This window comes from Taudactylus pleione, unplaced genomic scaffold (assembly GCF_031769625.1).
Source record: "Taudactylus pleione unplaced genomic scaffold, aTauple2 ptg000662l, whole genome shotgun sequence".
Lineage (NCBI taxonomy): Eukaryota > Metazoa > Chordata > Amphibia > Anura > Myobatrachidae > Taudactylus > Taudactylus pleione.
The window spans coordinates 638590-664974 of NW_028285064.1; the positions used below are offsets into that span (position 1 = coordinate 638590).

Genomic DNA, 26385 nt, shown 5'->3' on the forward strand with positions numbered 1-26385 from the left:
CTCCGCATTGCTGCCAAATATTTCAGTGGTCTAAAATATTCTATTAACCAAGGGAGGCACTTAATAAAAAACTAAAATTATGCATACAGTGAATATCGACACGGTTAACTGCCATAATACCGTAAAAATATTTTGCACGTTGCAAGCTGAGCCGCTGATTGCAACAGTCATTTTGAATTTAGAGGGTCTATTTTTTCCCTTAAAACAATATATTTTATGTTTTTACCAGACAAAATACAATACAGAACGTCAGCTAACCCTAATAAACTAAAATCCAATGTAACAGGGTGGTAGGGTGTTATTCTGACACAAAGGAGTACCAGAGAATGTAAGAACAGAACGTGCTCCAACAAAAGCTGACCATTTACAATTTTGAAACTTTATTATTCCCTGAAGTAGAAGTACAATATGAGTTCAGTAGTGGGGCTAGTGTCTATCACTAAGGCGGCGTCTCCTTACCATGAGCTTGTCGGTGATGATAGCAGACGCATGGATGCGGGGCTCTTCACTGCAAACGGAGCACTGTGGCACCTGGGAATAAGAGAAACGCAGTCACCGGAAACAGATCAGCAAAGATCGCTGTTAAGGATGGATTTAGCTTATTTCATGCAGTGCAGCCGGTGTGCATATACCCCACTGAGTTTTCCGTAATATCATTCAGCATGAAACATTACACTGGGAGACTTTACAAAAATTGTCCTATAGTTAATTGTGTAAAAAGGCACCATGAGCCACAGCAACCAACCAAAAGTCTGCTTACATTTTCTATGTCTACTAAAGAATGGTGTTGACCATAGCAACCAACCAATGGGTTGGTTGCTATGGTCAATACAGCCTTTTCTAGTTAACCGTACAAATATCTGCTACATGAAGAAAACTCATACAGAAGAAAACAGACTAGTAAATGTCTGCCCATTGCAGTGCCTAGAGTCTTATTATTCTGTGTTTTTGTTTAATGATAGCTTAAGAACCCACGCATTTCTCTATTCTATATACCTACAACCACACATTTCTCCATTCTATATACCTACAACCTTCACCCACGCATTTCTCCATTCGATATACCTACAACCTTCACCCACGCATTTCTCCATTCTATATACCTACAACCTTTTCCATGCATTTCTCCATTCTATATGCCTACAACCTTCACCCACGCATTTCTTCATTCTATATACCTACAACCTTCACCCACGCATTTCTCCATTCTATATACCTACAACCTTTCCAATGCGTTTCTCCATTCTATATGCCTACAACCTTCACCCATGCATTTCTCCGTTCTATATATCTACAACGTTCTCTGCTGGTAGATGGATTTTTTCTGTAAAGTGGTACTCCCTAATTTCTCCTGTCACTCTCCCTCTCCACAACTTTTGTTCTAGAAACCTTTGTCAATAATTCTATTACCTGTCTCCTGTAAGCTCTTCCGTTATTCTTCCCCAGATCTATAAGAACTAATGCTACCAACGGATAGTGAAAGTCACAATATTCAATGTCCTGTGTAGCCTCACCTGCTTGTTGGCTTCAATATACATTGACAGGCTGTTTACTCTGAAGCATAGCTCGCTCTTTGCCACATGGACGTAGCAACGCAGGCGGCTGCCATGGTACGGCTCCTGCAAGTCACCCCGGTTGTTATTGTGGCTTGAATTGCTTAATGCCGTATCCAGTAGTTCGTCCCGTGGTATAAAGCTGTAAATATCTATCAGAAAGCGGAGAGGTGAGGACCAGGAGATGGGCAGAGCAACAGGATTAGGGGAACACGTGGACAGAGAACCGGATGAACCAAACTACCATCTACTAGAAACTTGCACACACTGGTGCAGAGCCGGACAGGCTTCCTCACCCTGTGTCCTTGTTTCTTTGACCAATTCCTGTTCCTTCTTCTTGTGGGAGGAGGAGAACTGTTTCCTGACCAGGTACGGAACCAGCTCCCGCCGAATAGAGGAGAAGGACCTGCAGGGAGGATAATAAATACAGCCGAGGACATCTGTGAACACTGGCGCACAGGGAAAATGTGCTGTAACCCATAGTAACTATAGAGTCTTTTTATCATAAACTTTAGTAGAAAATGGCAGAATACAACTGGTTGCTGGGTTACATAAATATATTATGCTAACAACTGTCCAATTTTATATGGACACTTGTGGCCACTTTATTATATACACTGACTCTTCATGGCGTGGATGCAATAAGGTGTTGGGAACACTCCTTAGAGACTCTGGCCCATGGTGACACGACAGCGTCACACATGTGCTGCAGATTTGTCAGCTGCACTTTCATGTTATGAGTCTCCATTTCTGTCACATCCCAAAAGGTGCTCTCCTGGACAGAGGGCCTAATTCAGCAAGGATCGCCGCTGCAATTGCACACGCAGTTCTGCTGCGAAAGTACGCTAATAATTGCAATTGCAAAGCAGACGCCCACTTCCCCTCTCGCACATCCGTAATACCTTGCAAGCCATCGGTAACATCGAAGTAGATTGGAGCCTATCGCACAATTACGGCAGGTCAGACCTCACTTATAAATTGCGATCTTTTCTGTACGCAGTGAGCACTCTAGCTGCATATGCCGATGCAGGGGCTAATTTATTTACGTCCCTGTAACGGCGTTCAAACGCACCCGGGAAACCTGCGTTTCTCCGATCACCCCCCCCGTCAACACCCCCAAACGCTCTCTGCTTGTCAATCACTTTGCGACTGCTCGTGATCTCCGTGAAGCATTTGCACACGCACACTGCAATGCATACGCTTGCGCAGAACGCAATAATCGTCAGTCTGCATACGCGATTGCAATAGCGATACTCGCTGAATCAGGCCCTGAGATCGGGTGACTGAAAGCATTGCCATGTTCGTGTATCCAGCTTGAGATGAGCTATCTATAATAAGGTGCGGTATTCTGAAACTGACGCGATTTTGGCGATTTAGCAGTCAAATTTAAAGCGGCAAAGTCTAGCAAGGCAAAACCAACCTAATACTGTCTTACTGAACATTGCCGCGGGGTGCAAGGAAAAACCTGCGATACCGGCACTACCGTAATTGGCCAGTATGTGCGCAGCCACGGCACGTCCCAGAGAGCTGTATTCCCCCCTTGGATCACATTTCTTCCCCAATATGGTGTGACTAACAACTGAACCTCTTGATCATGTGGCATGCTTGTATGTTTAAGTTGTTGCAACATGATTAGGTATTTGCATTAAAGAGCAGGCATAGGGATACTGACTGTGTATAATGCTCACCATGAATTACCACTTTCACACTTCCGTTTCGGCCATGGTCATTGCCAGGTTAACCTGGGTCACGGCTCGGTGTGAAAGGGTCCCTGGAATAAAACCTGGCTCCAGTGACCTGGCACTCCAGCCCAGGTAGCTTGCAGGGTTGGACACGGGAAGGAGCCGGGTTAAGGACAGTGTGAATGGGTAACACATGTCATCCGACCCGAGTCCCGTTTACAGCATATGGAGAAGCAGATTCCCGGCGCTTAGATATGATGTCGCCGGCAGAACGGCACGGCACCCGTGTGCAGTGTAAACGGCGCTGACCAAGGAATAATCCGGAGTGAAAGGGGTCTGTCCCAGGTTTTGGTGTGAAAGTGGTATTAGAGACATTAATGTGATCTGTCCGTCATACATGTCATTCCCTAGTGAACCAAGAGGCTGGATTCTCGTACATATTGGTCCAGCTCAGAAAATAGCTGCCCCGTATTGCGTCTGGATACCAGGTGATCATTAGTGATTTACCCACATAACTGAAATGTGCCCCCTATAATATTGTACAATGTACAGGGAGACTGGGCAAAATGATTTCCTATACTCTGCACAAAAAAAAAATGGGGGTTATTGTAATGAAATAGATTGCGCCTCTTGTCTGGGCGCCACGGGATGGACAGTGTCACGTTAATAGCGGCAGCCATCGTCACATCATAACATAAGGACCAGGAATAAACATACTCGTTGACAGCTAAGAAATCCACCACGTATTTCCGCAGGCAGTACAGGTGTGCGTCTACCATTCCCATCTTGATGCGAATCCGGGGGTATCTGTGATGTGAAACAAAGAACAGTATAAAGTCTGGAAGATGTAGGCAATAACGGCTAATGCATTGTGCGGATACATGGATGAGGGCTCTCACCAGCAAGAAAACAGCAATTACTCAATACCATAATTCACTAACAGGGACACTGATCACCACAATAACCACAAACAGAGCACATTGGGGTTCTAGCCTCCGTCCGTGTGTTTTCAAAACAGAACAGAGGATTCACTTACTAATGGGAGAATTTATAAAACCACAGGAGCTTCACCTGTTAACTATTATAAATCCTGAGAGTGTGTGTATATATTTATTATTAGTAATTATTACACAATCCCTAAGGTTAATTTAGGGATCACAAAAACACGCAGACCTACAATATGCTGCCTCTTCAGTTGTCCAAGTGCTTTGTTAGAGCACTTCATGAAACTCGCCTGCTTTGCAGCCCTTGGGGATAGCCCCGTAAGATCTGTCCTGGTTCTCCGTCATTTAATATATAGCAGCTCTTCGTGGCTTTGGGGACATGGAACTGACTTTGCTACTTTTGTGCGTATGAAGATCTTTTTATATTACTGGAATCGCACTTAGAAATGTGTTTTACCACCAAAGTACTACTGGAAGGTTTAACATTCTTCCCAGTACGTCCCCCACACCCATAAATATGTCCTATCCATCGATTGTACTTAAAAAAAAGTCTGCCCTTCCGGCAGAAATCGCGTTTTCCTATCTGGCTGCAAACGTTGGCACTAATCCATAAAATAAACGCCCCATCTGGAGAAAAATCCATGTGCCCAGAAAATTGGGCGCATTACATCACCAGCATTAGCGCTGCGGTTCTGCCGGATGAATAGGCTTCTTTATTTGCATAGAACACAGCATTCCCATCAGAGAAGGCAGATTATAAAGGAACATGGAGACAGCTGTAATACTGTACATATATATATATATATTTTTTAACGCATTTTACTCAAAACATGAATTGGTAACCAGTCATTATCACTACGAGAGCCCAGTAATCAGCGATATGTTGTCAGACGCATCCTAAATATACAACGTAATTACTGTACAGAGCTTTAATAACTAACTTAGTATTTGGAGTCATTTGTTTCCTCTTGTAATTAATTAACAGTCAACATAATGAATTAGCAAGAACTGAATAAATGCAGAACCATAGTGTCTGGTAGCATTGGAAAGGAATATTTGCTTAAACTGGTTAGGAAAATGTAATAACAGGGATAATATAATGGGAATGATAAGGATATAATAAATTACGTATTCATTCTAGCACACTGCACCTGTTAAAATCTGTGCCGTTCCTCTTTCCTGCCTGGGGTGTCACTCTCTGCTCTGGAGCTTCTAGCACACAAACTGCGTCATCTCAGTAGTCTGTTGCATCGGGAAGCAATCGGGAAGCCGACTGCCTAAATATCGGCAGCCGGCTTCCCGACTGTCATATCCCGGCAACGGTGAAATGCCGGGCGTCTAGATGTAGACGCCTGCATTTCCCCGACGCCGGGAGACCGGCGTCCCCGATCGAAGTGATGTTGGGCGCCGCGAGCGGACAGCCGCGGGGGGGGGGGGTTGGGAGAGGGTTAGGTTTAGGGCTCCCGGGGGGGGGGGGGGACTTAGGGTTAGGCACCCCCCCGGGAGGGTTAGGCTAGGGGGAGGGAGGGTTAGGGTTAGGCACCCCCGGGGGGGACTTAGGTTTAGGCACTTAGAGGGGGAATTAGGGTTAGGCACTTGGGGGGGAAGTTAGGGTTAGGCACCCCTAAGGAGGGTTAGGTTAGTAGATACTCACCTATCCACGATCGGGATTTCCAGAACTGTCGGGCTGCCGCTGCTCGGAACTCTACTGATGTTGGCCTGCCGCTGCCGGGAATCGAACCCATTCCGTTGCATCTGCCGAGTGTGCTATAAGCACCATAGCAGAGAGCGACACCCCAGGCAGGACAGAGGAACTGCACGAGTCGTGACAGGTGCAGGATACTAGAGGGAAGACTATAAAAGTCTGTGACCTTATCAGAAGGACGAGGGCCCAGACCCTGTACTGTAATACAATTCTTATGGGTGACTAATAGCTGGAATAATTTACAGCAGGTGATGCGTCATTACTTAAAGTGCATAAATGCTCCTAATAGACATCACATCAGGACCGATTATAAGCACTGACAGCAAAGCTCATCATTTTTACTGATATCATTAAAGGAGTTTATACATTTATTAGCAACACTACTATAAATAGATCATTTCTTGTAAAAGCCTCACAGGGAAGAAGGGATTTCACAACTATATCTAAAGGCAAAAACATTTGGAGTTTCCAGTAACGAGACAGAAACTGGAAAATAACAGATCTGTTGAGTAATGGGATTAGGACGTATTGCTGTTGTTACTATTCCACAATTATCACCTTCTAAACAAAGCAGATTGCTAAGTGTCTGATTATAATACTGACCAGTAGAATAGCTCCTGTCATCCTTCAAACAAGTCAGGAGCACAATAAGTCAACAAATTGGATTTAAAAACATTTAGTGCTCGATCCTATTAGCTGCGAGTCCCCTTGTGATGCAAATAAGTGCTGCTATATGCCGCACTTAAGGTACCTCCAGACTTGCTCATAATTGTTTGCAACCCCGTAGGACTGCGTACAAAAAATCTGCGAGTCTGGGACGAAATTGGGCCGCGGGAAAGTCATGGTGCGGTCCGGGCCACGAGGAGGGTGAGTCATGGTGCAGTCTGGGCCATGATTAGGCTGCGAGGGGGGTGAGTCATGGTGCAGTCCAGGCCATGATTGGGCTGCGAGGGGAGCAAGTCATGGTGCAGTCTGGGCAATGATTAGGCTGCGAGGGGGGGTGAGTCATGGTGCAGTCTGAGCCGTGATTGGGCCACGAGGGGGTGAGTCGTGGTGCAGTTGCCGTCATTTCCACAACAGCAGCTCGTCCCCTTCGCACCTGATAGCACCGACCCCTTAATATGTTGGGCACCGAGGCTTTGCTGCAGATCCATAAACACTTGTAGATAGCATAGGATGTTACAGTGTACAGGACTCACAGTGCAGGCTGCCATTTATAGAGCTCAACAACATAATAGTCACTAGTAACCTCACTGAGGCAGAGGTAGGGTGCCTCAGTGTGGCTACTGGGGTTCCTAATAAACTAATTGGCTGGATTCTCATGTTTATTAGCTGCTGTAACTTTGAGGATCTTTCAGATGAAGAGTATAGATGTAGGTGCTGATTCTGCGTTGGGAGGAAAGCAAAAAAATGCAGGTAACTTTGTACCTTGGCAAAACCATGCTGCACTGCAGATGGGGCAGGTGTAACGTGTACAGAGAGTTAGTGGGAGTTTCTATTAGACGCTACCCGATTCATTTAGCTGCAGGAACCCTGTGCGCTAAGCCCCAGAGGGTGGCTTTTTTTTCCCCCGCAGCCTCAGGAGCTGTGAAGAAACCCATAGGCTGCTGGTTTTTAGAAGGGGAGATGTTGCCCATAGCAACCAATCAGATTCTAGTTCTCTTCTAGAAGGTGCTAGTCTGCTAGAAATACAAGTAGAATCTGATTGGTTGCTATGGGCAGCACCCACACTTCTGAAAACCCTGCACTTTAGTAAATTTACCTCATAGATTCTAGCACTTTGCACGGGGAAAATGCAGATTAATTGAATAGCTTCTGGAGTAAAACCTAGAGCTCTTCCCCGCGCCTAATTGAATTCCCCCCTTAGATGTGTAAGGGACGTGACCTAACTGAAACATAAATTGCAGAGTAACAATACAGCGTTCCAGCATGTGTGGGCTACAAGCAAGAGCAGCCAGTATTTACCCTACATGGGAAAACAATAACGGTATGTGCACCCCTTGCATTGCAACATGGTTTGTTCCAGATACAAAGTCACTTGCTTTTTTTTTTTATTTTATTTTGCTTTGCTCCAAACTCAAAATCAGCCCATTAATGTCCCATGCTAAAGTCACTGACTTGGATCAATGACGTGTCCGGTTTTCTTGGCCACATATCACAGACCCTCAATCAGGAAAGATGGAGAACTGCGCTCATCTGTTTATCACATGTGTGAATTGATGTCTTCCACTATAAATTATTATTTTTTTGTTATTAACCCCTCTAACATAACCTCCAGTGAGAGTGGGTGGCTGTGTCCCATCGGACATTACTGGATAGAACACTGGACTCACACAGAGACATATACAAAGGATCTGACAGATTGACCTCCACTCCAATCATGATGGCCAGAGGTCACAGGTCAATTAGTTCAAAAGTCATGGGTCAGATATCTTTGCAGGTGTGGGCCTTCTCTGGCCTGCAGGTCATGTCTCCGGTTTCAAGACCCAACTTGGGCTAAAAAAAAAAAAAAAATCATAAGTGGCAAGAAGTATTGTTTTGTATTATAAACTTTTCACTGGTTAGCTCCTGGTCACATGTAAGATCCTGGATAACTGTAAGCTCCCTCTCATGGTTGTGGACAGGGTAAACTTGGTAAACAGGCACTACCTAAATTTCTTTATATACTGCAGCAATCCCCAATATATATTCCTGCATATTTATTTTAGAAATTGAATAGTATTGGTCTCCTCTTTGAAGTGGGCAGGTAAGTGACCTCAATAAAGATTTGATGTGATCACTAGGTCCAGGGCGAGTTAGGGCGAGGCTCTTCCCCACTTCCGATCCTAGTACTATGCTGCACAGCTGGCTCACATTCGGTCATGGATACAGGATCATTATTATGACCCCCTGCCTACTCTTCTTGTTTCACAGGCGACACTGGGACATACCCCCTTACAGGGGATGTAGTCAGCATCCCTTGCTGTCCAATTTAGGGAGGGTCCTCCATGCATTACCCACTCCCCGGTAAAACAGTTTCTGTCATCTCTGGGACCTGTGAAATCACGGTCACTTGCCTATTCCATTTTGTTGTAGTCTCATCATAGTGAGACTTTGTTACTAATCTGCTAGTGGTTGGGAGACTATGGTTGGTACCTTTAGTGACGAGGAGTGGGAAGCAGCCTTGGAATATCCTCGTAAAGCTACTGCATCTATTGGATTTCTACAAATCCAGTCATTTGTTTTACACAGAGCATACCTGACCCCAGTTAGATTGGTGCGTTTTGGAGGTAGAATGTCTATTTGTCCCAAATGTGGCAATGCTCAAGGGACAGTCTGGCACTTGTTATGATAGTGTTCTGTTATTCAGTATTCTGGACTCAGGTGAAATCTGCTCTGTCTCATAATGGTATTCCCCTTGCAGTACTTACACCGAAGCTTTGTAGCCTAGGTGCAATCGAGGATGACGAGTTGGACCATTATAGTGTTCAATATGCTATTAACCTTTGTGCACTTGCTGAAGTTTGTCTGGCTCGATTGTAGATGGCTCCTAATAGACCAGACTTTCAAGCGTGAGTTTGATTGGTTAATGTCACAGACTGACAGTGGAACAGGAGTGGTATTTATACCTTGCCTGTAAGGCTGATGAAAAATACGATCGCATTGGAACCAGATGGCTGGCTCAAAATATGCATCAGCCATAGATACAGCATAGATTGTGAGATAATATATGTTAGCTTTTTATCAGAGTGTTGCAGTAAATTAATCAGTTCATTATTCTCTGTATTTTATTGTATGGAATCTTGTTGATATTGTGAGCAGTTTTTATATTCTGAAAGATTTGTTAGAATCTGTCTTGATATGTTTACTACTTTTTGAAATGGCAATAAATGTTTGAGACACCATATATTTTGGAGATGACCAATTACACTTTTGAACCAGAGACAATTTGTTCAAATGCAATGGATTATATATAAACACACACAAAATTATATATATATATATATATATATATATTTATTTATATAGTGGAGATAAAGTGGAGAGTGATAAATTACCAACCGATCAGCTCCTGATTGTCATTAATCAAACACAGTCTGCAACATGACAGTTAGGAGCTGAATGGCTGGTAGTTTATCACTCTCCAGAGCTAACTACATCTGCCCCCATGTATTTCTTGCATCTATATGTGAAAGTAATGTGTGTGTGTATATATATATATATATATATACACACACACATACATATATACACAAACACACACACACACACACACACACAGCACAATAGTATGAACGGCCCTCAATGGACTCAATCTCACAAATAACGGCACATAGTCCAATAGGTCTTTCTGCAACGTTTCGAAGTTTATTACCTCGACTTGGAAAACGAGGGCCTTGGCATAAGTTACAATTTGGGGAGTGCCGGTTATTAAGACTGTTTGTATGAGATATATATATATATATCTATCACTGGAGGACAGATTGGAGTGGAGAGAGGTGGGAGACAGTTAGGCCAGATAGGAGGAGGATACATTAGACCATGGATGAGGGTCTTCATTGAGTCCAGGGTAAGAGTGTATGTGTGTATTTAGAACATATTTATTGATTGCAGTACCGTTCTCTCTTTCTGCAATTTCTAGTTCATTTACTGCCCCCCAATGAAGCCAGGGTGTAATATTTGTGGGGTAATACTGGTTTGGCAAAACAAACGTGCCTGGACAGCAGTTAAGCAGATATAGAAACACTGCACAGGAAAGTTTTACTCCATATTACAGTATAAAAATATTTCATTAGATCTGGGTAATTGGAAGGTAAGCAATGAGATGAATGAAAACACACAAAAAAACATCTATAACATTAATAAAATGGTATAAATGGGAATAGCTTTTGACAGAGGTGCATGTTATGTATCACCAGGGGGCGCTATTTGTGGAGTCCTTATCACAAGCAATATTTATAATCAAATTTTGGATTAGACAGAGAAATGAAATCACCGCCGGTAGCTGATCTGCAATAAAATCTGCAGCATCTCCCATGTCTGGTGTGTGAGCACTTCAAATATAACTTCTGACAATTACTGGGACAAGGTGGACACTTGACCATATAAAAGACTTACAGTTACTGTAATACACAATTCAGTATGTTCTAAGGAAAGGCAAATCCCATGCTGTAGCTTAAAAGAATATCAAAAGTCATAGCAGACCATCATCCCGTACAGACACTGACAGTCTGTACATATCCTAACCCACTACTCCATATTCCTTCCTCACAATCCAGCCCATCTGTGTCACCCGTTTGTCTGCCCCCTCCCCTTTAGAATGTAAGCTCTCACGAGCAGGGCTCTCTTCCTTACTAATACTTTAATGTACAACAGCATCTAACACTTGGTTGCTGACTCCATGCTGCTTACTTAAGTGTTATGCAGCAATGTTTATAAATCATGTATTTGTCCTGCAATGTTTGTACTGTTAATAACTATTTCTTGTGTGCTAATTTGTTTATGTACTTTGTAAGGCGCTGTGGAACCCTTGTGGCACCATATAAATAAAGGATAATAATAGTAAATATTTCACCACCATGCGCATAGATAACACCCACCTTCTGGTTTGGGGAACATCCTTTTTGTTTTATAATTGTAGTATTATTGTTAAAAGCAGATCTAACTCCAGCCTACAAATAGGCTAGGACAGCCCCCTTCATTAACTAAAAGTCCATCTTTCTCCTAGAGTTCTGCTCATTTAGATCAGGGGTCAGGGAACTTTTTTACCTTTTACCCCAAAATATATTTAGATACGCCGACGTTGCCCCCTTGATTTGAAAGGAAGGAAAACATATAGTAGTGCCCCCATATAATGCCCCTGTAGTAGTGCCCCCATAGTTATGCCCCTGTAATAGTGCTCCATATAATGCCCCTGTAGTAGTGCCCCCATAGTTATGCCCCTGTAGTAGTGCCCCCATATAATGCCCCTGTAGTAGTGCCGCTTGTACAAAAACAAAACACTTACATTAATACCCGCTCCTGCATCTGCCGCCGTCCTGTCCGCCCGGCAGCTCCTCGGAACTATGGGAGAAACGTCATGACATCTATCTCATAGTGCGCATGGAGAGAGTCGGAAGCTGGAGCTCAGAGGAGAACTCCAGCCTCCGGCTAACGCGGCGCTGCAGGGAAGGAGCCGGGCGCCCGCTGGTAATAACATCTTAGCGGGCGTCCGGCTTAGAGCCTCCCTGCGGCACAGCCGGGCATGCATATGAATCATTCTATATTATAAACGATTCATATACATGTCCGGCTGTCTGTCCATTAGCCCCAGGAATTTAATTTTTACCCCATGTGGGGTAATTTACCCCTGTTCCCTGACCATTGATTTAGAGTCTATATAACTCCTGACAGGTTATTCTGTACAGTGCTAGAATTGTTCCTATAAATGCACCATCCTGTATAAAGTGCATCCGACTGGTGTGAAAGGATTCCAGCCGATGCCGGATCAGCGCCATCCACTAGACAACATAGAAATCCTGTGTGTTACAGGTAGAGAAAGCCTCCGGCCATCTAAGAATGGTCAGAATCACCAACGCCCTGAACCACCCAGGTCCTCCCATCACAGAGAGAAAATATATTCGCATCACTGTAGTCTCTGCCATGGTGACACGGTAACTGTGAGAACACGTGCAACAGCCCAGACATTAGGTGTGAGGCATTATAGAATGGCTTCTACACCGCGGGCTGGCTTTTCTGCAGGTTCACACCAGTATAGGGTGATTTCAAATATCCTTATAGCTGTAGTTTATTACAGCTCAAACAAATTAGAATACATAGAGACATTATTACAGTGCATAAACACAAACCTTTGTTACCATGACAATGTATGAGGATTAAATGTGACTATTTGTCTGGGATGTAGCGTTCCTGCTAGGCTGTTTTAGCGGGGCGCCGCCCCCTGCCCTATTTCTAAAGGGCAAAAAGCACCTGGCCCACCGGCGCGGCGCCCCGCTGAAACAGCCTGCGGGTGCCGTCTCCACCCGCGGGACGCAGCATCCATTCACAGTGATGCGCCCAGCATCCATTCACACTCAAAGCAGCGCCTTTCCTTGGCCACACCCCCTTTTTAGGTGCGCATAGATGTGCCCTCTCTCTAGGTCCGCCGCTGGACCTACAGTGAACACTAGGGATATCTGCTTAGATACTCCAATTCCCCCCTAGGTGACCTGTGTCCTGAACACCTGTGATCTGGGTGATTCCTTACCTCGCCCAAAAAGGAAACACAGGACTACATCCCTCTTGTGTATAATAACATTACGCTGTGTGCATGGGGTTCCCTAACCCACCTCTGGAAGATGGACTTCTTCAAATTCAGACCATCATCCAGGTCCTCCTCGTTGGCCAATAACAGGAGTCGGGATCCACTGTCATCCACCCCGATGAAATCTCGCTCTTCCACTGGCACAGAGAGGAGAATGATCATTACAATGAGAATACACAGAGGGCTATTACACTCTCTTATCAATCATTAGTAAACAGCTCCATACCGAAGCCATAAATCACTCAGGGGCCAATATATCAAAGTAATTCTGTCCTTAAAACACGCAGAATTTGATGTTTCCGCATGTGTAAGGCAGAATTAAGTATCGAAGCTCTTGGTTATAAAGCAGGAAGTGCACTATCAGAGATATTGCGCAAGTACACAGTCTGATCCGAAATCAGAAATAAATGTGATAGCGTTAGAGATCTCTTTGCTCATCACAGCGACAGTATTTTGAATGGAGTTGAAATATTGTACAGGTTGAGTCTCCCATATCCAAATAGTCCGAAATATGGAATTATTTTGGCATGACTGAGATGATGAAACCTTTGATTTGTGATGGTTCAATGTACACAAACTTTGTCTAAGGCACAAATTATTAAAAATATTGTATAAAATGACCTTCAGGCTCTGTGTATAAGGTGTACATGAAACATAAATGAATTTCATTTCTGCACACAAACTTTGCTTGAGCCACAAAATTATTGAAAATATTGTATAAAATGACCTGCAGGCTGTGTGTATAAGCTGTATATGAAACACATGCATTATGTGTGTATATTTGGGTGCCATTGCCAAGATATTTCATTATGGTATGCAAATATTCCAATATACGGAATATTCCGTTATCCAAAATACCCCTGGTCCCAAGCGTTTTGGATATGGGAGACTCAACCTGTAATTAAAATGTTATTTAAGGAATTAATTTCAACCATCATTTGGAGGATATACATTTAGAATAACATTAACAGCACAATAAAAAAACAATAGTAAAAAAAAGAAAAAAAAAAAACTCACAATAATAAGTAATGCTAATAATAAATACAAAAAATGTTACTTTTACATACAATACAACATACGGCTTACTTTACAACCCTTTGCAGCCATTCATTGGCTTTTAGTCTTCATTCTAGCACCCTGCACCTGTCACAACCTGTGCAGTTCCTCTTTCCTGCCTGGGGTGTCACTCTCTGCTCTGGTGCTTCTAGCTCACACATACACACTGGTCTGTAGATCGGCAGTTTGTTGCATCAGCCGAATGTGTGCTAGAAGCACCAGAGCAGAGAGCAACACCCCAGGCAGGAAAGAGGAACTGCACGGGTTGTGACAACTGCAGGGTGCTAGAATGAATATAGTGAATATTGGGCCTAATTCAGAGATGGCTGCAGTTCTCGATGTTTAAGCAGCGAAGAGACTATCGGTAATCTGCGCATGTGTCCGAGTTGCACTGTGCAAGCGTCACGGTTCATTACCGCTCTTGCTCGCAGCGTGGATTTATTCGCAAAAGTGATTGACAGGCAGGGATCGTTTGCGAGTGTGGCAACAGGAAGGCTGTGACTCCAACGCAAGTGCGTCGTATCTGTTTTAGGGGCGTGTCTGTGACTGCCATCCCGTACACAGTGAAAAAGGCAAAAGCGTCTCAGTTCCCGAGGCCATTCAGCGAGAACATGCGACACCTGCATATTTTTGTACAGCCGCTACGTGGAAATTCGCGCCTGCGGCGGCATTACCGACTATCTCTGAAAAAGGCCTGTAGTGATGAGGGCTGGAACATTTAAGAAACCTCACAAACTCTTAGGCGAATGGTTTCCTAGAGAGCTCAGTGTGTATAGGGAGGGATGTAGGAAAACAGGAAATGTGATCGATTCTGCTTGTCGGTTGGGCCCCAAGTGCGCTGTGTTCAAGACAGGACGCAGAGGGCCTGACTTAGCGATGCGTGCAGCGGCATCCTTGTTTGGTTATTTTGAATATGCAAGGACTGGGGCGCCGTCTATGCACTCTGCACTGCCGCCAGGAGCTTAAAGCCGCAAACATCGCTCGCACCTATGGCAGGTGCGGTTTCTCCATCTTTGTTCTCCTGTACGAGTGGCTGAGTGTCTCTGTACCCAAACTCCATCAGTGACATGCCCAGTAACGCCCCATACATTGCCTGACCAGTTCCTAGTGTGTGCACCAGACATTGGTTTTGCGTATTTGGAAGCACGTCATTGGGATGCAGACACATTGCAAATTTTTAGGGGTTGTCACACATGTGCAAAACATCGCTCAACTACGGGACCATCAGTATTGTGTGCATCTTTGAATCAGCCTCAGAGACTATTACGGGAGACTCACTTAGCGGCAAAGTTCCCCCAGAAACTTGTGCCCTAATTCTGCATAAGTTATCCGGGCAGGAAAACCTGGTTTGTCCCATACAGGTGTAAGCAAAAAACAAGCAGGGGTTCCCTACCATAAGCATCTGCTGTGTGCACAGCAATCAGAATACAGATGTCATATCCACCTGTGGATCTCTCTATCCATGCTCATACATCACACCTTCCAGCAGAGGGCACTGCTTATATAATAGGAGTGCACGATACGATCCACCGCACATTGTTAACAGACATTATTTCCCGAGCTCTGGTCTTCGCTTAATCCGACCGGCGTAGAAGCAAATGACAGTTACCTGTGGGAAAATGACTCACCAGCTTTCTGCTTCCCTTTCTGTCCGGGAATGTGCTCGCTGGGCTCCGCCGCTTTCCCCATCAGCATGGAGAGGGAGGCGTTGTGCGCCCGGAACAGGTCAACGACCTCGTGCAACGCCACCTCCGTTATCAGGTCACAGCTGACAATCAGAACGTCGCTCTAATGGAGATACAGTACATGGAATAGGGTCACACACATGAAACTTCCCTAATAACCAACCTTCCATGATTAGAGTACACGTGCTGTACCAGGAAGTTCAGCCATCGGTACAAGGCGTTTACTTCTCAGATCTCAAACCGTGATGAGATAGACCACACCCACAACACTGACAAATATGCAGCAATTCCCGATCAAGCAGCCCCTGGAGGATCACTGCCCCTCCCCACCTTCAATCCCACATGTAAAATGCATACAAAGAGAAAGTGATTTATACAACGTCATATAGAATAATGTGCGGTGGGAGAGCATTAAGCCATTTTTCTATAGGACGTTGTATAAACCAGTTTCTCTTTGCATTTACATATATATATATATATATATATACACGATTTTAGAATTGTCTAAGGCTGGGTACATACTAGAGCGATATCGGCACAATATGTAGTTTCCAGGCAAATTGGAACGACATATCGTGCGGATCATCGCACATTGTGTACGCCCCATTGCGCGCTCTCCTGCAGGTCATACACGACATTTTCTGATCGGCCGTACTGCACAGCTGATCAGAAGACATTGTGTACCACTCCATGATTCTGGATTCGGCCACTGAAGGATATATTGAGCGGTTGCACGCTATATTGTACAGTGTGCATGGGCGACTGCAATGTCGTTCCATCGTTTGCCCCGTCTGCCGGGAAACACATCGTACTAATGTGAACATGTATATGATTTAAAATGATTATATAAATGTGTAATGGGGACATCACCTTTGTATTGATTGGCTACTTTGTCCTTTTTAAACATGCGGTGCACAGGGCTGGGCCAGCCCGCTGATGAAGGCACCAAAGACTAAATGCATATGAGAGTGGCCTAGGACACAAACTGTCACCAAGGACCTGCTGGTATCGTATGCCGTCTGTAGCTTACTGAATGTAGTCGATGGCAGCTATTACTTCATTAGCTTTATGGCACGCGTATTTGTGTTCTGCAAATAAATGATGAAATCTTTCAATGCCCTATGTTGCTCCCCCTTATTTTACACCTGGACTGAACTGTTGTCTTTTACACATGCAAAGCTAAATCTGTATTTTGTCTTACTTCTCCCTCACCTCATGATAGAGGAGAGATCTGTAGAAGGAATAGTATATTCTATCGAGTGTGAGCATGGAATATACATTTAGACAAATGGCCATCAACACATGATCCTCAAGTTGTCGGTTACCTTGATCTTTGGGTAGATTTGACGCAGTGAATCTGCTGTTCCCATCTCCGACGCCTTGTCCTCAGGCAGACACACAAAGTCCACCTTCATTTTCATGTCTGGAACATATTTCTGAACCTCTCGAGTGGTCACCACAATAACCTCTGAGAAGACAAACACAGGATCAGGAGGGTACAGACACTACTAAGAGTAGGCGACAGGATCTATACATACATACATATATTTATTAATCAAACAAATGATTTCATCACACATCTACAGTTTACAGTCTCCTGTTATTTCCCATACTTACGCATCCCCTATACCACCTCATGGCGAGAACATAGACACTTCTGAAAATCAGCAAACAGCAACAACAATAGCACAAACAAAATGTATAACAATATAGAAGAAAAGAAAAAGGCACACAGGGATGCAGAGGCCACATACAGTAAGAAAAAAAACACTCGAGAAAACGCGAGGACATCCCAAAGAAAGAAAAAAGATATTTGTAGGACAATCTATATAATAAAACCATTGGATATTGGACACAAGAATGCTTTCTGTATTGTATACTGGTCACTAGACTGCTCTCTGTATTGCATATAGGTATCATGTATGCTGCTGTATTATATATTGGTCATGGAACAATCTCTGTATTGTACATTGGACAGTATAATGTTCTCTGTAATTTACATTGGTCACCAGAATGATCTCCGCTATTTGTCTTCATTCTAGCACCCTGCACCTGTCACAACCCTAGCAGTTCCTCTTTCCTGCCTGGGGTTCCCTTAATCCTTTGGGTTTCCCTTTGCTCTTGTGGTTCTAGCACACTCAACTAGTGCAACAAGCTGCTGAAATACAGACAAGAGTGTGGCACTCCATGCAGGAAAGTGGAACTGCACGGGTTTTAACAGGTGCAGGGTGCTACAATGAACACTATGTTATGTTGTATGTTAATCATTAAAATGCCCTCTCTATTGTATATTGTTCACCAGAAAGCACTCTGTATTTTGTTTATTGGTTACCAGAAAGCTCTCTGTATTGGTCACCACAATGCGCTCTGTATTGCATAGTGGTCGCCAGAACATTCTCTATATTGTGTAGTAGTCACCAGAAAGCTCTCTGTATTATACCTTGGTCACCAGAATGCCCTCTATATTGTATAATAGTAACTAGACTGCTCTCTGCATTACACAATGATCTTTAAAATAACATACATTGTATTGTGGTCACTAGAATGCTCTCTGTATTGTATAGTGGTCACTAGAATGCTTCCTCTATTTGTAACCTTCACTAGAATGTCTTTGTAATTGTATAGTTACCATAAGAATGCTCTCTGTTTTGTATAGATTTCATTGGAATGCTCTATGTATTGTGAGGTGTAAATTAATTTTCCTGAACTGTATTTCTCTAGGAGCAGTAAGTGGAGAGAAAGGAGATACAACACAATAAAACAGATGGAATCTGAATGGAGAAATTAGCACCCCTTAATCCTTTCAACAGACCAGTTTGTTGAATCTTAAGATCCTCCAATCAGGATGCTGGTTGAATAGGAGGTCATTTACTAAAGGTAGAATGTTTTTCTTTACCTTCATTAATCTGTGCTCAGTCCCAACATCTGGTCAGGTAAGAGAAAATGACAGAACTAAACAATTTCACACACACACACACACACACACACACACACACACACACACACACACACACACACACTCACTCACCCTCAAATCCAGCTCGTTCCAGCATGTTCAGCTGATACCACAGGAGTGGCTTGTTGCCCACAGGGAGGAGCGCTTTCGGGATACTAGAAGTGAGGTCCATCATACGGGAACCACCACCATACGCCATCACCACAGCCTGTAATTCCACTGCCATCCTGCAGGGACAGTGATGGAGAAGTCAATATTCAGAATAGAAACCCACACAATTACCAATAGTCTATGTAGGGAAAAGGTTTCCACAGCTGTCCTGAGTAAATGGTTTGTTCCACATAGGGGAAATGTCACTTGAGCAACACTGTCTAGCACTAGTATATATTTATTACCAGTTATTTATATAGCACACACATATTCTGCAGCGCTTTACAGAGAATATTTGGCAATTCCCTGCCCCAGCGGAGCATACACTCTATATTATACAAACACATACATACAAGGGTTAATTTTTGGGGGGGAGCCAATAACCTACCAGTATATTTTTGGAGTGTGGAGGAAACCGGAGTACCCGGAGGAAAAACCACGCAAGCACATGGAGAATATACAAACTCCTCACAGATAGCGCCGTGGTGGGAATCGAACCCACAACCTCATTGCTGTGAGGAAGTAATGCTAAACCATTACACCATCTGAGTGTATAATATATATATATATATATATTACACATATACACACACACACACACACACACACACACACACACACGTCATTCCGTGAAATATAGCACAAAATACTTGGCAATTACATTTCACATAGCAGCATTAATATACTTAAATGTTAGCAGTTAAGGGATCGTAGTATATATTGAATGTAATGGTCACAGTGACTTCAGATGATGTAGTGAACGTTGGTGACTGGTTCTATGTTGAATATGATGGGGAGAGTTACCCAGGTGAGATCAAGGACATCAGTTATGGCGAATACTTAGTGAGCACAAGGAAGCAAGCTGGCAACAACTGGAAATGGCCATCATCACCAGATGAAATATTTTATACATCTTCACATTTAATCAGGAAGATAAACAGGCCTACATTGATTAATTCATGTGGATTGTACAAGTTTGAGTCATTTGCATCAGAGCCCTATGATTGGGGACAGAACTGCAACGTGAGTCACATTTGTATGTAACATGAGTCACATATCAAAATTGATTTTAAGTATAATTTGGTAAACATTCAGTTTTTGGTTTGTGTCTCAAATATAGGTTTAGGGTCTTATAAGTGTATAGTATAACAATCATATTGTAAAAATCATTAGGAGACCAGGTTTAAATAAATATATAAGTACCCTCAGTTCCTACATCCATTCTGTTGTAACATGAGTCACGCATATACACAATAAAATGGAGTTACTAAGTGTACATTTTTTCTGCTTCTAATCATTAATTATGACTACCTACCCCAAATATTATTGTCATATTTTATTAATGTTGAATTTCAGCTTTTTGTGTGTCGTGCATTTAAACTTCTAAAAATTAACATGAATGGAAACATAAGTCACATGAAATTAACAAACAGAGGCCCTGATTCAGAGGCGGACGCTCTGACAGAGCGCTCGCTCTGAATCAGGGCCGTCCTTCTTAATTTTTAGAGCGGCCTCCTGGCCGCTCGTATAGCTGTGGGTGACCACCCACAGCTATAGCGAGCGGCCAGGAAGATGGTAGCGATGGTCAAGACCATCGCGACCATCGGGCTTGCGACGAGACCCTTGTGGTAGGGTCTCGTTGCCGAAAGCCTTGGAACGCTTTCGGCTCTATCAGAGCCGAAGGCACTCCCACTACATCAGTGGGGCCGGCCCCAGACGGTAGGCGTTCCCATGGGAACGCCTCCGTCTGGGCAGCCACGCCCCCAGCACGCCCACCATTTGGTATGAGACCCGGAGCGGCGGCTTGCCCGTCGCTATCCGGGTCTCGCGCATGCGCACAACGGAGCCGGCGCTGTCGTGCGCATGCGCACTGGGCCAACATCGACCCGCTTGCGAGTGCTCAGCGCTCGCGAGCGGGTCTGAATCAGGCCCAGAGAGAGAGAGAAGCTGTGGCAAAACTGTTGCTGAGTGACACATAGACCCTCTACTGAGTCTATGTAGATGCAACTTACTTATTACATCCCAAACCACCATAATGTCAGCCAAGTCTACAACTCCACTGTCATTTTATCTGTCCCTCTTTTGCAAAAAAAAGTGAGTTTTTACAACGGACTATAAATTTCTCAATATTACACATCATACGGCACTCTATGGGCTCTCTAACGCAGAGGTCTCTGGCTTTACCAGGTGGGTCTCTCAGACAGCCATTGGGAGGGGCGGTTACAAATACTGATTAATTACCAGTCACTGTGCATGATTAATTCCTTGGAGAGCTAAGGGGGATCTTTATCAAACCTACTAAAGAGTTGGGTATCAGCTTCTACCTATCATTTTATAGAATATACTTAATAAATGTTGAATTTCAGCTTTTTGTGTGTGCAAAAACAGGATTTTGGTACTTACCGTTAAATCCATTTCTCCGATTCCACAGGGGACACTGGAGCTTCATGACAGTGGGGTATAGACGGTGGGTTGAGTTGAGCCTGGCACTTTAAAAATCTACAAGTGTGACTGGCTCCTCCCCCTCTATGCCCCATCAGCCCGTTTTAAAGAACTGAGCCCGAGAGGAGACGGAGAACAGACTGAAGAACAGAGAAGGAGAACAGGAAAAGAAACAATCCAACATACTGACACACTGCAAGAACACAGCAGGCTCAAGTGATAAACAGTCACACAACGAAAACAGACCAAACTGCAACAGAACTGAAGCAGAACAAGCAACTGAGAACAGGCAAGAAGCACTGGGTGGGCGTCCAGTGTCCCCTGTGGAATCGGAGAAATGGATTTAACGGTAAGTACCAAAATCCTGTTTTCTCCTTCATCCACTAGGGGACACTGGAGCTTCATGACAGTGGGGACGTCCCAAAGCTACCCTCCAGGGGGGGAGAGTGCTGAACGCCCTGCAAGACACTACGACCAAAATTTGAAGCAGAAGCCGCAAAAGTGTCAAATCTGTAGAAACGTACAAAAGTATGAACCGAAGACCACGTCGCTGCCCTACAAAGCTGCGAAGCCAAGACACCTCTACGTGCCGCCCAAGAAGTACCCACAGAGCGCGTAGAATGCGCAGAAATGGATACCGGCGGTGGTCTAGCAGAAGCAACATATGCCTGACGAATAGTCAGACGAATCCACCTGGCCAAAGTTTGTTTAGACGCAGGCCAGCCACGCCGATTAGCATCATAAAGGACGAACAGAGCCTCTGATTTACGTAGCCCCTCAGTACGGGACACATAAATGCGAAGTGCCCGAACCACATCCAAGGAGTGAGAATCCCCAGAAGAATCCGACAACGCTGGCACTACAATCGGCTGATTCAGATGAAAACCCGAGACCACCTTGGGCAAAAAGGAAGGCCGGGTACGAAGTTCCGCCCGATCTTCGTGAAAAATCAAGTAAGGGGAACGGCAGGACAAGGCTCCAAGTTCAGATACACGTCTGGCCGAAGCCAGGGCCAATAAAAGGATCATCTTCCAAGTCAAATACTTCAATTCCACCTCCTGCAAAGGCTCAAAGGTGGATGACTGAAGAAAAGATAAAACAAGATTCAGGTCCCAAGGAGCCGTGGGTGGCACAAAGGGGGGCTAAATTCTAAGTACCCCTTGAAAAAAGGTCTGAACCTCCGGAATCAGAGCTAGGCGACGCTGGAAAAAAATAGAAAGAGCAGAAATCTGCACTTTAAGCGATCCCAAGCGTAACCCCGCATCGAGTCCTTTTTGAAGAAAAATAAGAAGACGTGGTAAATGAAACGAGGAAGTGGAGGATCCACGACCTTCACACCAGGAGATATAAGCCCTCCAAATGCGATGATAATGCGCTGATGTTACCGGTTTTCTAGCCCTAAGCATGGTAGGAATGACCGACCTAGGAACTCCATGGCTTCTTAGGATGGCGGTCTCAATAGCCACGCCGTTAAACGAAGCCGCCGTAAATCCGGGTACACACATGGACCCTGTTGTAGAAGGTCCGATCGTAGCGGAAGAGGCCAAGGTTCGTCTGCCAGAAGGAATAATAGATCGGAGTACCAAACCCGACGAGGCCAATCCGGAGCCACTAGGATGACGGTGGACGACTCTCGTTTGATCCGCTTGAGAATCCGAGGGAGGAGCGGAAACGGTGGGAACAGGTACACAAGGCTGTACGGCCAAGGGATCAGTAAAGCATCCGCTCCCACCGCTGCCGGATCCATGGTCCTGGAGCAGTAAAGGGGTAGTTGATGATTTATCCGAGATGCCATCAGGTCTATCTGTGGTTTCCCCCATCTGCAAACCAGTTGATGAAAGACCTCGGGATGAAGGGACCACTCCCCGGGATGAAGATCCTGACGACTGAGGTAGTCCGCTTCCCAGTTGTCGACTCCCGGAATAAACACTGCGGAAATGACCTCTACGTGTCTTTCTGCCCACAGAAGGATGCGACTGGCTTCTCTCATTGCCATCCGACTGCGGGTTCCTCCTTGGCGATTTATGTATGCCACTGCCGTGGCGTTGTCGGATTGTATCCGAACCGGAAGTCCTCGTAACAGAGGAGCAGCCTGTATCAAAGCTCTGTAGACTGCCCGCAGTTCGAGAACATTGATTGGTCGCAGCAGGAGTCCCTCTTACCAAAGCCCCTGGAAGTGATTGTCCAGAACCACCGCTCCCCATCCGCGGAGGCTGGCGTCCGTGGTGACCAAGGTCCAATTCCAAATTCCGAAGCGCCGACCCGCTAACAGATGCTCCGTCCGAAGCCACCAGAGCAAGGATATGCGGGTCCGGGGAGACAGACGCACCAGCCGATGCATCTGTAGGTGGGACCCGGACCACTGAGACAGAAGATCCAGTTGAAATATTCTGGAGTGAAATCTGCCGAATTGGATGGCCTCGAAGGAAGCCACCATTTTCCCCAGGAGACGGATGCAAAGATGCACAGATACTTTCCTGGGTCTGAGCACCAGACGAACCAGCTCCTGTATGGCTATGGCCTTGTCCCTTGGCAAGAATATACGAAGCAGAACAGTGTCTAGAATCATTCCTAGGAACTGAAGTCTCTGGGACGGCATCAACTGAGACTTCTGGAAGTTCACAATCCATCCATGTTGAAAGAGAATCTGATGTGTAAGGGACACTTGGTGTAAAAGGACTTCTGCCGTCGGAGCCTTGATGAGTAAATCGTCTAGGTACGGAACTATCGTCACCCCCCGAGAGCGCAAGTGAGACACCATGACGGCCATCACTTTGGTGAATACCCTGGGAGCTGACGAGAGACCGAATGGCAGGGCCTGAAACTGGAAATGAGCTTCCCTGATGGCAAATCTGAGGAAAGCCTGGTGAGGAACCCAAATTGGGACATGCAGATAGGCGTCCTTGATATCTATCGACACCAGAAACTCTTCTGCCTCTAGTCCCGCAATGACAGAATGGAGAGGCTCCATCTTGAACCTGTGAAATGAAAGATACTGGTTCAAGGATTTCAGATTCAGAATGGGTCTGACTGACCCATCTGGTTTCGGAACCACAAAAAGGTTTGAGTAAAACCCTTGTTGTCTTTGTGCAGTGGGAACCGCCACAAGGACCTCGGCCAGCAAAAGTTTCTCGATCGCTTGACGCAAAATTAGTTGCTTCAAGGGATCGACGGGCAAACCTGTTGTAAAATAACGCCCAGGAGGAGTGAAAGCGAACTCGATCTTGTATCCTTGAGATAACAGATTTCGAACCCAAGTGTCTGGAGAAGTCCGTCTCCAAACCTCCGAGAAACGCTGGAGGCGAGCCCCCACCTTCGGATTTCCGAGATGGGATGGGAGCCCGTCATGCCACAGGCTTGTCTGCTGGCTTGGGATCTGGACGGCGGGCAATATTTGCTTGACGTCCTCTAGCACGGCCTCCTCGCCCCGCTGAAGACGAACCTCGCGATCGTCCCTGAAATCTTGCAGATGCTCGAAAGGAACGAAAGGAAGGTCCCCTAAACGAGCGACGCGGAGGAGGTGCTGATGAAGGTAGAAAAGTACTCTTACCTCCAGTGGCCAGCGAGATCCATTTGTCCAGCTCTGGACCAAATAAAATATCGCCTGTGAAAGAAAGAGCTTCCACTGCTCTTTTTGACTCCGCATCCGCTTGCCAGGCACGAAGCCAAAGTGCCCGGCGAGCAGAGACCACCGAAGCAGAAATCCTAGCGCCTACCTGGCCGATATCTCTGGAGGCGTCTCCTAAGTATACAGCAGACTCCTGAATATGTTCTGCCAAGGTAATCAGATCTGCCCGCGGAGTGCTGGATCTAAGACCCTCAGTCAATTGTTCCGCCCACTTTTCCACAGCCTTGTTGACCCAAGATCCTACCAAGGCCGGCCGGAGAAGTGCACCCGCGGCCGTATAAATGGATTTCAAAGTGGTTTCTAATCTCCGCTCTGAGGTTTCCTTCAATGTAGTAGCTCCTGGAACAGGTAACGTGGTCTTCTTTGACAACCGAGAAACCGAAGAATCCACAGGTGGCGGGGTCTCCCACCTCTTCCTATTTTCCATAGGAAATGGGTAAAGAGAGAAAAAGCGCTTAGGAATCTGGAATTTACGGTCCGGATTCTGCCAGGCTGCCGTCATCTGTTCGTCCAACTGGAGAGAAACAGGGAATGTGACGGCCATCTTCTGTGACCTGGCAAATAAGGAGTCTTCTAACGATTCTGGAGCTTCCTGGCCAGAAATCTTAAGAACTTCCCTTACCGCTAGAATGAGTGCGTCAATACCTTGCAATGCCTCAGGTTCTTGTGAGTAAGTCTCTACGTCTGATTCGTCCAGCATCTCCCCTTCCTCCTGAGACGAGTGATCCGCTGCCGAATCCTCATCCGACTGGAGAACTGCCGGAAGAGCCCTCTTCTTAGATGAGCGACTTACCGTAGCTTCAGGAGCTTTAGACGCAGAACCCATCGCTTGAGCAAGGCTATTCACCGAGCGGACTAAATTCTGAGCCCACGCTGGTTCTGCTAGAAAAGAAGGGTGAGATGTGCTAGGTAGATCTCTGGCAGCCTCCCGTTCCCTACGGGAAGCGGCTAATTCAGAAGAAATATCCGCCATGACCCCTGCCAAACTATTTATGAAGGAGGGAGTGACAGACTGCGTGTTAGCACTGTCTGCTTCACACGTCTCGCACAGGGAAGACCCTTCGGAGCGAGCATGGGTAAATTTCTTCCTGCACTTAGTGCAGGCAAACAGCTTTTGTGATGCAGTTTTTTCTGTCCTGGATGTCATCATGTACTCACAGACAAGCACCACATACAACTCAGGAATGCAGAAGGAGTATAGGGAGAAGCAGAATTACAATAATAATGCTACTCAAGTATGGGAGCAGACAGAGCAATAAGGGAGGAGCAGAATTTCAATAATAATGCTACTCAAATTGCAGG

At 45.2% G+C, this 26385-nt stretch overlaps 1 protein-coding gene across 4 annotated transcripts in view; it reads right to left on the reverse strand.

Annotated features, from left to right (window-relative positions):
• EIF2B3 (eukaryotic translation initiation factor 2B subunit gamma) overlaps positions 1-26385 on the reverse strand; it is a 40609-nt gene that overhangs the window by 11538 nt on the left and 2686 nt on the right. For all 4 annotated transcript variants that reach the window (XM_088455598.1, XM_088455600.1, XM_088455599.1 and 1 more), the window contains exons 2-9: positions 18936-19090; positions 17233-17375; positions 15851-16010; positions 13192-13303; positions 3953-4042; positions 1850-1959; positions 1515-1705; positions 460-531 (exon numbers count right to left, since the gene is read on the reverse strand). In XM_088455598.1, the coding sequence (XP_088311724.1) occupies positions 460-531; positions 1515-1705; positions 1850-1959; positions 3953-4042; positions 13192-13303; positions 15851-16010; positions 17233-17375; positions 18936-19089 (1032 nt within the window). In that variant the 5' untranslated portion in view covers position 19090. The remainder of the gene's footprint in view (positions 1-459; positions 532-1514; positions 1706-1849; positions 1960-3952; positions 4043-13191; positions 13304-15850; positions 16011-17232; positions 17376-18935; positions 19091-26385) is intronic.